General features: G+C 49.0%; 1 protein-coding gene across 1 annotated transcript in view; it reads right to left on the bottom strand.

Annotated features, from left to right (window-relative positions):
• Positions 1 to 14,572, bottom strand: part of pnp4b (purine nucleoside phosphorylase 4b) — a gene marked incomplete at both ends in the record, with an annotated part of 42,986 nt that overhangs the window by 5,163 nt on the left and 23,251 nt on the right. Inside the window, one exon of the mRNA XM_079240523.1 lies at positions 5,631 to 5,803. Within this exon, the coding sequence (XP_079096649.1) occupies positions 5,631 to 5,803 (173 nt within the window). The remainder of the gene's footprint in view (positions 1 to 5,630; positions 5,804 to 14,572) is intronic.

Raw genomic sequence — 14,572 nt, 5'->3', positions numbered from 1 at the left:
CCACATGATAAGTGCTGTTCAAGACCAAGCTCAGTGTCTGGACCACACATCTCAAAAAAGGGAATTTGACACACTTTCCCAACCTGCTCCCGGAGCAGTGCCGTGTGTACATGGACAACGTGGCGGCAGTGTTTTTGTGAGTTATGCAGCATGGAAGATATTGCTGCATTTGTCTCAAATCCATTTCTGCCTGTTAATATTAAGGAGGTATCAGCCAAACTCCAGCTTTGCCATGTGGAAATGACAGGGAGATGGTTGATAAGGAGGATGTGAGCAGAACGATGTGGAGCTGAAAGCCAGGTAGAGGGACAGGGACTTTTGGGGACTGGTCAGCAAAGAGAAGTTTCCTCTGCTCCATGCATGTGCATTAAAAATGAGTGCCTACTTTGGATCAACTTACCTTGTGAAATGGTATTTTTACAGATGAAAATCATCAAATGAAAGTACAGGAGCTGACTTACTGCCAGACACCTCACAGATTGCCTCAGACTGGCTGTTTGTAGTTCGGAGCCGAACTACAAGGCCCTCACAGACACAGTTCAGTCCCAGCCGTCACACTGACTTAGTTAACAAGGCTGCATCAGATTTGCATTCCTACAGAACAGTAAGGATGCATGTAACACAGACCTGCACTGGCTGAAAGGTCATCAGCTAAACACAACAGGGTATGTATCATCTGCTCACTACAGATAAGAAATGTGTCACATGCTTCTGGTTTTTGTGTCATTCTGATGATAACTTTAGAAGTCGTGATGTGAAGAAAAAACAATGATGGCCTTACAATGACTGTGTTACAGTGTGTTCTTGTTCACATCTAATCTGGAGTGTTTGATGCATGTTTATTACAATTACACTGAATAAAAAGCCTTAACTTACAAGTATTATCTGGACAGTCTTTTTCACTCCATATCTTATTCAATATTCCATTCTAGATTGCGCCGTCTGTTGGCAGCAGACTGTAGTAGCTCTGAGCTGCTATCATGATTTTTTGAAGTACAAACTCTTCTCACATAGATATTACCTCAAATTAGGTCTTTTCTCTGAGGATTTCATGCCGGTTCGGAGGGTGTGCTGCAAGGAAGATTTTTCTGCATAATTTAGCTCTTTCAAGACTTATTATGATGAGTCTTCATGGCAAAGAAAGACTTGTTTACAATCAGGATTAACTCTCCCAAATCAGGATTATCAGCAAAACAACACATCAAATCCCGATGGAGTTGAAAAGAAAAAGAGGATGCAGAGTGGGAGTCAGACAGAGGATAAAGCGATGGAGATTTAAACCATTTCTACAAACTGTCATCATGGGTAATGTGAGATCGCTAGCTAACAAAACGGACGAACTCGAGATGCTAACAAGGTCTCAGAAAGAATACAGAGAGTGCAGTGTTATGTGCTTCACCGAGACATGGCTGCATGAACACATCCCTGACTGTAATGTGTCTGTACCGGGCTTTAAAACGGTCCGTGCAGACCGCAGTAGACAACACAGCGGAAAGCTAAAGGGTGGTGGAATTGCAGTGCTGGTTAACCAGCGTTGGTGTCATCCTGGACATGTTACTGTCAAGGAGAAGATATGCACAAGGGACATGGAACTGTTAGCTGTGAGCTTCCGTCCATATTATTTACCCAGAGAGTTTACCTGTGTTATTCTGGTAGCGGTTTATATAATACCTGGTACCGCACCAGACACAGCCTGTGATGTCATCAGCTCCGTCGTTGCTCGGCTACAAACACAGCATCCAAACTCATTCATGGCGATCTCCGGAGACTTCAACAACGTCTCCCTCTCTGCAACTCTACCAACATTCCAGCAGTTTGTCAGCTGCTCCACCAGAGAAAATAAGATCTTGGACTTATTTTATGCAAACATGAATAATGGATCCAGTTGTTCTGCCCCGCCTCCTTTAGGAAGATCTGACCATAATCTGGTTCTTCTCACCTCCACCTACAAGCCCATCGTTCAGCAGCAACCAGTCATCACAAAGACTATCAACATCTGGTCTGCTGAAGCTGAAGATGCTCTTAGAGGAGGCTTTGAGGCTACAGACTGGAACGTCCTCTGTGAACCTCATGGAGACGACATCAACGCCATGACTGAGTGTGTGACAGATTACATAAACTTCTGTGTGGACAGCATCGTCCCAACAAGAACAGTGAGGTGCTTCCCCAATAACAAACCCTGGATCACCAGTGACCTGAAAAAGCTGCTGAATATCAAAAAGAAAGCCTTCAGGGATGGAGACAGGGAGTTATTGAGGGCAACACAAAAACAACTTAAAACACACACTAAGAAGTGCAAGGAGGACTACAGGAAGAAGTTAGAAAGTCAGCTCCAGCAGAATAACCTCAGGGATGTGTGGTCTGGAATGAAGAAGATCACCGGCTTCAAGTTAAAGGGGGACCAGCCTGATGGAGGTCTGGACAGAGCTAATGAGCTGAACATATTCTTCAACAGGTTCAGTTCACCCCCTACCTCCAGCCCAACAGACCACACACCCTCCATAAGCCCACTGCTTTCCTGTCACGCCTCCAATCTGTCACCCTGCAGCTCAGTCATGGACCAGAACACAGCTTCATCTCCCTCCACATCAGGACATCCTGAGACCTCCACCTTGTTTGTCTCCTGCAATCAGGTTAAGAAGCAACTTGAGAAACTGAACCAGAACAAGGCTGCAGGTCCAGATGGTGTCAGTCCCAGAGTTCTCAAGACCTGCTCAGAACAACTATGTCCGATTCTCCAGCACCTTTTCAGCACCAGTCTGAGACTAAATAGAGTCCCAGTGCTGTGGAAAACCTCCTGCCTTGTTCCAGTGCCTAAAAAAACACAACCAGCTGAACCAAGTGACTACAGACCAGTTGCCCTGACTTCTCACATCATGAAAGTCCTGGAGAGACTCTTACTGGCTCACCTCAACAAGCAAGTAAACACCTTTCAGGACCCATTCCAGTTTGCATATCGTAATGGACTTGGGGTTGAAGATGCCATCATATACCTGCTCCAGAGAGCACACTCTCATCTGGACCATTCAGGCAGCACTCTGAGGGTCATGTTCTTTCATTTCTCAGTGCTTTTAATACCATTCAGCCTGCTTTGTTATGTAAGAAGCTCCATAAATTCCAGGTGGATACCTCCACAACCACCTGGATCTATGACTACCTCACAAACAGATCACAGTTTGTGAGACTGAAAGGTTGTGTGTCTGAGATGGAGGTCAGCAGCACTGGTGCACCACAAGGAACTGTACTCTGGCCATTCCTCTTCACTCTGTACACCTCAGACTTCCAGTACAACTCTGAGTCCTGTCATCTGCAGAAATACTCTGATGACTGCAGTTGTGGGGTGTATCAGGGATGGACAAGAAGCAGAGTACAGAGAACTGGTCAGTCAGTTTGTTAAATGGTGCGGTGACAATCATCTCATATTAAATAGCAGCAAAACAAAAGAGATGATTGTTGACTTCAGGAGGAAGAAGAATAAACAAAGCACTGTTTCCATCCTAGGAGAGGAGGTGGAGGTGGTGGAGGAATACAAGTATCTTGGAGTTCAGCTGGACAACAAACTGGACTGGAAATGCAACACTGACTACATCTACAAGAAAGGTCAGAGCAGACTGTACTTCTTAAGGAAGCTGAGATGGTTTAACGTCTGCACCAAGATGTTGCATATCTTCTAGAAGTCTGTTGTGGAGAGTGCAGTCAGCTTTGCAGCATCTGCTGGGGTAGTAGCATCAGAACCAGAGACTTGAAGAGAATCAACAAACTGATCCAGAAAGCTGCTTCTGTGCTTGGAGTAACTCTGGAGCCGCTGGAGCTGATTGTCCAAAGAAGAATGCTGCACAAGCTGATGAAGATGATGGAGGATTCTTCACACCCTCTCCACAACACAGTGATGAAACAACAAAGTGTGTTCAGTGAGAGGCTTCTTCAGGTCCCATGTAAGACTGAAAGATACAGAAGATCATTCCTGCCAGCAGCCATCAGCCTCCGGAACAAGACCTCCTCTAGTTATTATTATTATATACTGCAATATTTCCCTTTGGGGATTAATAAAGTATTTTTAATTTCATCTCAGGACACAGATCTTATCTGTCATCCATACTGAGGCAAGAGATTTTGAGTTTAAAAAGGATCACTGCTTTAACTGTATGATGGTGTGGATGAGGGTGATGAAGGTCTTTTTGACCTTCTCTGACTGTTGCAGCTTGAGGTCATTTATGCCTGTTTGTACAGTTATTGTGGAAACTGATGGGTGCAACATTACGGATGGAGTTAGTGATGTCATAGACGAGTGCTCCTGTGTAGCAGAATGTGTGGCACCTGGATGCACCGACAAGTCTGATGATAGAGAGCATCTGGGTTGTGTCCACATGAGAGATATGTGACCGGAGGAGATGGAGGACAGCGGGTGGAAGTTCTCTGTGGAGCTGGTGTGAAGAAGGGCACAGAGCATCAAACCTCGGTGCAGGTGCGCCGTTCAGACCCAGGTGGAAGAAAAAACCTGTGGTGCTATTTCACTTTCAGACTTGAGAGTTGTGTCGATTGGACCCTGATTTGTCGCCTAATGGAGGGAATGTTGTTGGTCGAAGTGCACCAGAGTGACTCCATCGAGGACGGGCAACAAGCTAGGGTGCCTCCTAGCATGGTGTTGAGCTCACTGAATCCTTTGGTCAGGCTCCACACCTGGAGCTGTGCTTGGTGCCAGGTGGTGGAGTGACCTTAGCAGTGAATTCACGGTATTATTCTATTCTACAGTCATTTCGCAGACGCTTTTATCCAAAGGGACGTACATATATACCCCGATAGGCACATCGGGGGGGCAACTTGGGGTTCAGTGTCTTGCCCAAGGACACTTCGGCATGCAGTCAGGGGAAGCCTGGAATCGATTTCCCAACTTTCCAGTTGAAAGACGACTGCTCTTCCTCCTGAGCTATAGCCGCCACGGTTGGGTTCACGGTTGATGTTACTGAGCTCTCCAAGGGACACCAAATCGATGACGATTCCTGCATTTCAGGGAAACATGACATCAGGCACCCAGGAGTCTGGTGCGCAGCACCGAGGACAATGGTGTCCATCAGCATCTCGGCTTCTTGAATCTGGTGTAGGTTGGATCTCCTCCTCTCCAGCTCAGATATCTAGTCAGACAGATGCATGCACTGAACACAGCCAGACAAGGATGGAGAGGTGTGGAGCCATCTTGGTGTCTGGTTAACATTAGCCGCCTGCAGCTAGCTAACATTGGCTCTGGCCAGTTGACAGGAACTTTCCCACCTATCGGTCCAGCAGCTTTCGGAACAAGCGAGAAAGTTGCAGATTATAAAAGAAATGGTTCTTCTCCTCTGTGAAGTAAGAACTCAACTGGTATATACGGTTTATCTTTAGAATTAAATAAAAACCCAATCAAGCCAGATAAAATGAAGTTTTTGAGAACATGAGGTGACAGAGCTAAAAAACCAAACATTGTGCTGATCTGTTTTCTAAAATCATGTTTGGTTACTATGGAGACACAGTTTTTAGAAGAAAATGGCAACATTATGTGACAGATCTTCCTTCTCCCAGATAGATGGGTCTGATGGACGAGAGCTACTCACCTGTACTGACGGGAAAGGGTCTGATGGACGAGAGCTACTCACCTGTACTGACAGGAAAGTTGGGGATGTCCTGATACCTAAAGGTCTGCTTGTTGGCAGCTCTGTCGGCCAGCAGACCGAGTCCTGATCCACAGATCACTGCCACCTTTGGACGGTGACTCGTCTGGTTCAGGAGCCACTCGGTGGTCAGTTTGGAGTCCTCAAAGGAGCAGCAGCTGATGAGGAAAACATGCTTATTCACTTAAAGACATGTTAAACTCACACATGGAAACATGAAAACACGCTGACAGCAAGCGACCAAGATGTTGACAACATACCAGAAGCATAGAGACAACACAACACGATATGCTCAAACTGCCGACAACATGTCAACATTATGCTGAAACCTTGCAGAGAACAGGTCAACAACATGCCAGAACCATGTCGACAACACGCCAAAAACAGACCAACAAAACGCCAGAACCATGTCGACAACACGCCAGAACCATGTCGACAACACGCCAGAACCATGTCGACAACACGCCAAAAACAGACCAACAAAACGCCAGAACCATGTCGATAACACGCCAGAACCATGTCGACAACACGCCAGAACCATGTCGACAACATGCCAGAACCATGTCGACAACACGCCAGAACCATGTCGACAACACGCCAGAACCATGTCGACAACACGCCAAAAACAGACCAACAAAACGCCAGAACCATGTCGACAACACGCCAGAACCATGTCGACAACACGCCAGAACCATGTCGACAACACGCCAAAAACAGACCAACAAAACGCCAGAACCATGTCGACAACACGCCAGAACCATGTCGACAACATGCCAGAACCATGTCGACAACACACCAGAACCATGTCGACAACACGCCAGAACCATGTCGACAACACGCCAAAAACAGACCAACAAAACGCCAGAACCATGTCGACAACACGCCAGAACCATGTCGACAACACGCCAGAACCATGTCGACAACACGCCAAAAACAGACCAACAACACGCCAGAACCATGTCGACAACACACCAGAACCATGTCGACAACACGCCAGAACCATGTCGACAACACGCCAAAACCATGTCGACAACACGCCAGAACCATGTCGACAACACGCCAAAACCATGTCGACAACATGCCAGAAGCATGTCGACAACATGCCAAAAAAAGACCGACAACACGCCAGAACCATGTCGACAACACGCCAAAACCATGTCGACAACACGCCAGAACCATGTCGACAACACGCCAAAAACAGACCAACAACACACCAGAACCATGTCGACAACACACCAAAACCATGTCGACAACACGCCAAAACCATGTCGACAACACGCCAGAACCATGTCGACAACACGCCAAAACCATGTCGACAACACGCCAGAAGCATGTCGACAACATGCCAAAAAAAGACCGACAACACGCCAGAACCATGTCAACAACACGCCAAAAACAGACCGACAACACGCCAGAACCATGTCGACAACACACCAGAACCATGTCGACAACACGCCAGAACCATGTCAACAACACGCCAAAAACAGACCGACAACACGCCAGAACCATGTCGACAACACACCAGAACCATGTCGACAACACGCCAGAACCATGTCAACAACACGCCAAAAACAGACCGACAACGGGCCAGAACCATGTCGACAACACGCCAGAACCATGTCGACAACACGCCAAAAACAGACCAACAAAACGCCAGAACCATGTCGACAACACGCCAGAACCATGTCGACAACACGCCAAAACGATGTCGACAACACGCCAAAAAAAGACCGACAACACGCCAGAACCATGTCGACAACACGCCAAAACCATGTCGACAACACGCCAGAACCATGTCGACAACACGCCAAAACCATGTCAACAACACGCCAGAACCATGTCGACAACACACCAGAACCATGTCGACAACACGCCAGAACCATGTCAACAACACGCCAAAAACAGACCGACAACACGCCAGAACCATGTCGACAACACACCAGAACCATGTCGACAACACGCCAGAACCATGTCAACAACACGCCAAAAACAGACCGACAACACGCCAGAACCATGTCGACAACACACCAGAACCATGTCGACAACACGCCAGAACCATGTCGACAACACACCAGAACCATGTCGAACACACACCAAAGCCATGTCGGAAACACGCCAGAACCGTGTCGACAACACACCAAAACCATGTCGACAACACGCCAGAACCATGTCGAACACACGCCAAAGCCATGTCGGCAACACGCCAGAACCAGGCAGACAACACACCAAAACCATGTCGACAACACGCCAGAACCATGTCGACAACACGCCAAAAAAAGACCGACAACACGCCAGAACCATGTCGACAACACGCCAAAACCATGTCGACAACACGCCAGAACCATGTCGACAACACGCCAAAACCATGTCAACAACACGCCAGAACCATGTCGACAACACACCAGAACCATGTCGACAACACGCCAGAACCATGTCAACAACACGCCAAAAACAGACCGACAACACGCCAGAACCATGTCGACAACACACCAGAACCATGTCGACAACACGCCAGAACCATGTCAACAACACGCCAAAAACAGACCGACAACACGCCAGAACCATGTCGACAACACACCAGAACCATGTCGACAACACGCCAGAACCATGTCGACAACACACCAGAACCATGTCGAACACACACCAAAGCCATGTCGGAAACACGCCAGAACCGTGTCGACAACACACCAAAACCATGTCGACAACACGCCAGAACCATGTCGAACACACGCCAAAGCCATGTCGGCAACACGCCAGAACCAGGCAGACAACACACCAAAACCATGTCGACAACACGCCAGAACCATGTCGACAACACGCCAGAACCATGTCGACAACACGCCAAAGCCATGTCGGCAACACGCCAGAACCATGTCGACAACACACCAAAACCATGTCGACAACACGCCAGAACCATGTCGAACACACGCCAAAAACATGTCGACAACACGCCAGAACCATGTCGACAACACGCCAAAACCATGTCAACAACACGCCAGAACCATGTCGACAACACGCCAAAACCATGTCGACAACACGCCAAAACCATGTCGAACACACGCCAAAAACATGTCGACAACACGCCAGAACCATGTCGACAACACGCCAAAACCATGTCGACAACACGCCAGAACCATGTCGACAACACGCCAAAACCATGTCGACAACACGCCAGAACCATGTCGACAACACGCCAAAAAAAGACCGACAACACGCCAGAACCATGTCGACAACACGCCAAAACCATGTCGACAACACGCCAGAACCATGTCGACAACACGCCAAAACCATGTCAACAACACGCCAGAACCATGTCAACAACACACCAGAACCATGTCGACAACACGCCAGAACCATGTCAACAACACGCCAAAAACCGACCGACAACACGCCAGAACCATGTCGACAACACACCAGAACCATGTTGACAACACGCCAGAACCATGTCAACAACACGCCAAAAACAGACCGACAACACGCCAGAACCATGTCGACAACACACCAGAACCATGTCGACAACACGCCAGAACCATGTCAACAACACGCCAAAAAATGACCGACAACACGCCAGAACCATGTCGACAACACACCAGAACCATGTCGACAACACGCCAAAACCATGTCGACAACACACCAACAAAAGACTGATAACACTCCAGAACCATGTCGACAACACGCCAGAACAATGTTGACAACACGCCAGAACCTTGTCGACAACACGCCAGAACCATGTCGACAATACGCCAAAACCATTTCGACAACATGCCAAAACCATGTCGACAATACGCCAGAACCATGTCGACAACACGCGAAAGCCATGTCGGCAACACGCCAGAACCATGTCGACAACACACCAAAACCATGTCGACAACATGCCAGAACCATGTCGAACACACACCAAAAACATGTCGACAACACGCCAGAACCATGTCGACAACACGCCAAAACCATGTCAACAACACGCCAGAACCATGTCGACAACACGCCAAAACCATGTCGACAACACGCCAGAACCATGTCGAACACACGCCAAAAACATGTCGACAACACGCCAGAACCATGTCGACAACACGCCAAAACCATGTCGACAACACGCCAAAACCATGTCGACAACACGCCAGAACCATGTCGACAACACGCCAGAACCATGTCGACAACACACCAGAACCATGTCGACAACACGCCAGAACCATGTCGACAACACGCCAAAACCATGTCGACAACACGCCAGAACCATGTCGACAACACGCCAAAACCATGTCGACAACACGCCAGAAGCATGTCGACAACATGCCAAAAAAAGACCGACAACACGCCAGAACCATGTCGACAACACGCCAAAACCATGTTGACAACACGCCAGAACCATGTCAACAACACGCCAAAAACAGACCAACAACACACCAGAACCATGTCGACAACACACCAAAACCATGTCGACAACACGCCAAAACCATGTCGACAACACGCCAGAACCATGTCGACAACACGCCAAAACCATGTCGACAACACGCCAGAAGCATGTCGACAACATGCCAAAAAAAGACCGACAACACGCCAGAACCATGTCAACAACACGCCAAAAACAGACCGACAACACGCCAGAACCATGTCGACAACACACCAGAACCATGTCGACAACACGCCAGAACCATGTCAACAACACGCCAAAAACAGACCGACAACACGCCAGAACCATGTCGACAACACACCAGAACCATGTCGACAACACGCCAGAACCATGTCAACAACACGCCAAAAACAGACCGACAACGGGCCAGAACCATGTCGACAACACGCCAGAACCATGTCGACAACACGCCAAAAACAGACCAACAAAACGCCAGAACCATGTCGACAACACGCCAGAACCATGTCGACAACACGGCAAAACGATGTTAACAACACGCCAAAAACAGACCGACAACACGCCAGAACCATGTCGACAACACGCCAGAACCATGTCGACAACACGCCAAAAACAGACCAACAAAACGCCAGAACCATGTCGACAACACGCCAGAACAATGTTGACAACACGCCAGAACCATGTCGACAACACGCCAGAACCATGTCGACAATACGCCAGAACCATGTCGACAATACGCCAGAACCATGTCGACAACACGCCAAAGCCATGTCGGCAACACGCCAGAACCATGTCGACAACACACCAAAACCATGTCGACAACACGCCAGAACCATGTCGAACACACGCCAGAACCATGTCGACAACACGCCAGAACCATGTCGACAACACGCCAAAACCATGTCGACAACACACCAAAACCATGTCGACAACACGCCAGAACCATGTCGAACACACGCCAAAAACATGTCGACAACACGCCAGAACCATGTCGACAACACGCCAAAACCATGTCAACAACACGCCAGAACCATGTCAACAACACGCCAAAACCATGTCGACAACACGCCAGAACCATGTCGAACACACGCCAGAACCATGTCGACAACACGCCAGAACCATGTCGACAACACGCCAGAACCATGTCGACAACACACCAAAACCATGTCGACAACACGCCAGAACCATGTCGACAACACGCCAAAACCATGTCGACAACACGCCAGAACCATGTCGACAACACGCCAGAACCATGTCGACAACACGCCAGAACCATGTCGACAACACGCCAGAACCATGTCGACAACACACCAGAACCATGTCGACAACACGCCAAAACCATGTCGACAACACGCCAGAACCATGTCGACAACACGCCAGAACCATGTCGACCACATGCCAGAACCATGTCACCAACACGCCAGAACCATGTCGACAACACGCCAAAACCATGTCGACAACACGCCAGAACCATGTCGACAACACGCCAAAAAACGACCGACAACACGCCAGAACCATGTCGACAACACGCCAAAACCATGTCGACAACACGCCAGAACCATGTCGACAACACGCCAAAACCATGTCAACAACACGCCAGAACCATGTCGACAACACACCAGAACCATGTCGACAACACGCCAGAACCATGTCAACAACACGCCAAAAACAGACCGACAACACGCCAGAACCATGTCGACAACACACCAGAACCATGTCGACAACACGCCAGAACCATGTCAACAACACGCCAAAAACAGACCGACAACACGCCAGAACCATGTCGACAACACACCAGAACCATGTCGACAACACGCCAGAACCATGTCGACAACACACCAGAACCATGTCGAACACACACCAAAGCCATGTCGGAAACACGCCAGAACCGTGTCGACAACACACCAAAACCATGTCGACAACACGCCAGAACCATGTCGAACACACGCCAAAGCCATGTCGGCAACACGCCAGAACCAGGTCGACAACACACCAAAACCATGTCGACAACACGCCAGAACCATGTCGACAACACGCCAGAACCATGTCGACAACACGCCAAAGCCATGTCGGCAACACGCCAGAACCATGTCGACAACACACCAAAACCATGTCGACAACACGCCAGAACCATGTCGAACACACGCCAAAAACATGTCGACAACACGCCAGAACCATGTCGACAACACGCCAAAACCATGTCAACAACACGCCAGAACCATGTCGACAACACGCCAAAACCATGTCGACAACACGCCAAAACCATGTCGAACACACGCCAAAAACATGTCGACAACACGCCAGAACCATGTCGACAACACGCCAAAACCATGTCGACAACACGCCAGAACCATGTCGACAACACGCCAAAACCATGTCGACAACACGCCAGAACCATGTCGACAACACGCCAAAAAAAGACCGACAACACGCCAGAACCATGTCGACAACACGCCAAAACCATGTCGACAACACGCCAGAACCATGTCGACAACACGCCAAAACCATGTCAACAACACGCCAGAACCATGTCAACAACACACCAGAACCATGTCGACAACACGCCAGAACCATGTCAACAACACGCCAAAAACCGACCGACAACACGCCAGAACCATGTCGACAACACACCAGAACCATGTTGACAACACGCCAGAACCATGTCAACAACACGCCAAAAACAGACCGACAACACGCCAGAACCATGTCGACAACACACCAGAACCATGTCGACAACACGCCAGAACCATGTCAACAACACGCCAAAAAATGACCGACAACACGCCAGAACCATGTCGACAACACACCAGAACCATGTCGACAACACGCCAAAACCATGTCGACAACACACCAACAAAAGACTGATAACACTCCAGAACCATGTCGACAACACGCCAGAACAATGTTGACAACACGCCAGAACCTTGTCGACAACACGCCAGAACCATGTCGACAATACGCCAAAACCATTTCGACAACATGCCAAAACCATGTCGACAATACGCCAGAACCATGTCGACAACACGCGAAAGCCATGTCGGCAACACGCCAGAACCATGTCGACAACACACCAAAACCATGTCGACAACATGCCAGAACCATGTCGAACACACACCAAAAACATGTCGACAACACGCCAGAACCATGTCGACAACACGCCAAAACCATGTCAACAACACGCCAGAACCATGTCGACAACACGCCAAAACCATGTCGACAACACGCCAGAACCATGTCGAACACACGCCAAAAACATGTCGACAACACGCCAGAACCATGTCGACAACACGCCAAAACCATGTCGACAACACGCCAAAACCATGTCGACAACACGCCAGAACCATGTCGACAACACGCCAGAACCATGTCGACAACACACCAGAACCATGTCGACAACACGCCAGAACCATGTCGACAACACGCCAAAACCATGTCGACAACACGCCAGAACCATGTCGAACACACGCCAAAAACATGTCGACAACACGCCAGAACCATGTCGACAACACGCCAAAACCATGTCGACAACACGCCAAAACCATGTCGACAACACGCCAGAACCATGTCGAACACACGCCAAAAACATGTCGACAACACGCCAGAACCATGTCGACAACACGCCAAAACCATGTCGACAACACGCCAGAACCATGTCGACAACACGCCAAAACCATGTCGACAACACGCCAGAACCATGTCGACAACACGCCAAAAAAAGACCGACAACACGCCAGAACCATGTCGACAACACGCCAAAACCATGTCGACAACACGCCAGAACCATGTCGACAACACGCCAGAACCATGTCGACAACACACCAGAACCATGTCGACAACACGCCAGAACCATGTCAACAACACGCCAAAAACAGACCGACAACATGCCAGAACCATGTCGACAACACGCCAGAACCATGTCGACAACACGCCAGAACCATGTTGACAACACGCCAGAACCATGTCGAACACACGCCAAAAACATGTCGACAACACGCCAAAACCATGTCGACAACACGCCAGAACCATGTCGACAACACGCCAAAACCATGTCGACAACACGCCAGAACCATGTCGACAACACGCCAAAAAAAGACCGACAACACGCCAGAACCATGTCGACAACACGCCAAAACCATGTCGACAACACGCCAGAACCATGTCGACAACACGCCAAAACCATGTCAACAACACGCCAGAACCATGTCGACAACACACCAGAACCATGTCGACAACACGCCAGAACCATGTCGACAACACGCCAAAACCATGTCGACAACACGCCAGAACCATGTCGAACACACGCCAAAAACATGTCGACAACACGCCAGAACCATGTCGACAACACGCCAAAACCATGTCGACAACACGCCAAAACCATGTCGACAACACGCCAGAACCATGTCGAACACACGCCAAAAACATGTCGACAACACGCCAGAACCATGTCGACAACACGCCAAAACCATGTCGACAACACGCCAGAACCATGTCGACAACACGCCAAAACCATGTCGACAACACGCCAGAACCATGTCGACAACACGCCAAAAAAAGACCG

This window comes from Telmatherina bonti, assembly GCF_933228915.1.
Source record: "Telmatherina bonti genome assembly, chromosome: 5".
Classification (NCBI taxonomy): Eukaryota; Metazoa; Chordata; class Actinopteri; order Atheriniformes; family Telmatherinidae; genus Telmatherina; species Telmatherina bonti.
Note: the sequence above shows the minus strand (reverse complement) of the source record. Positions and strands in the feature narration are given on the sequence as shown.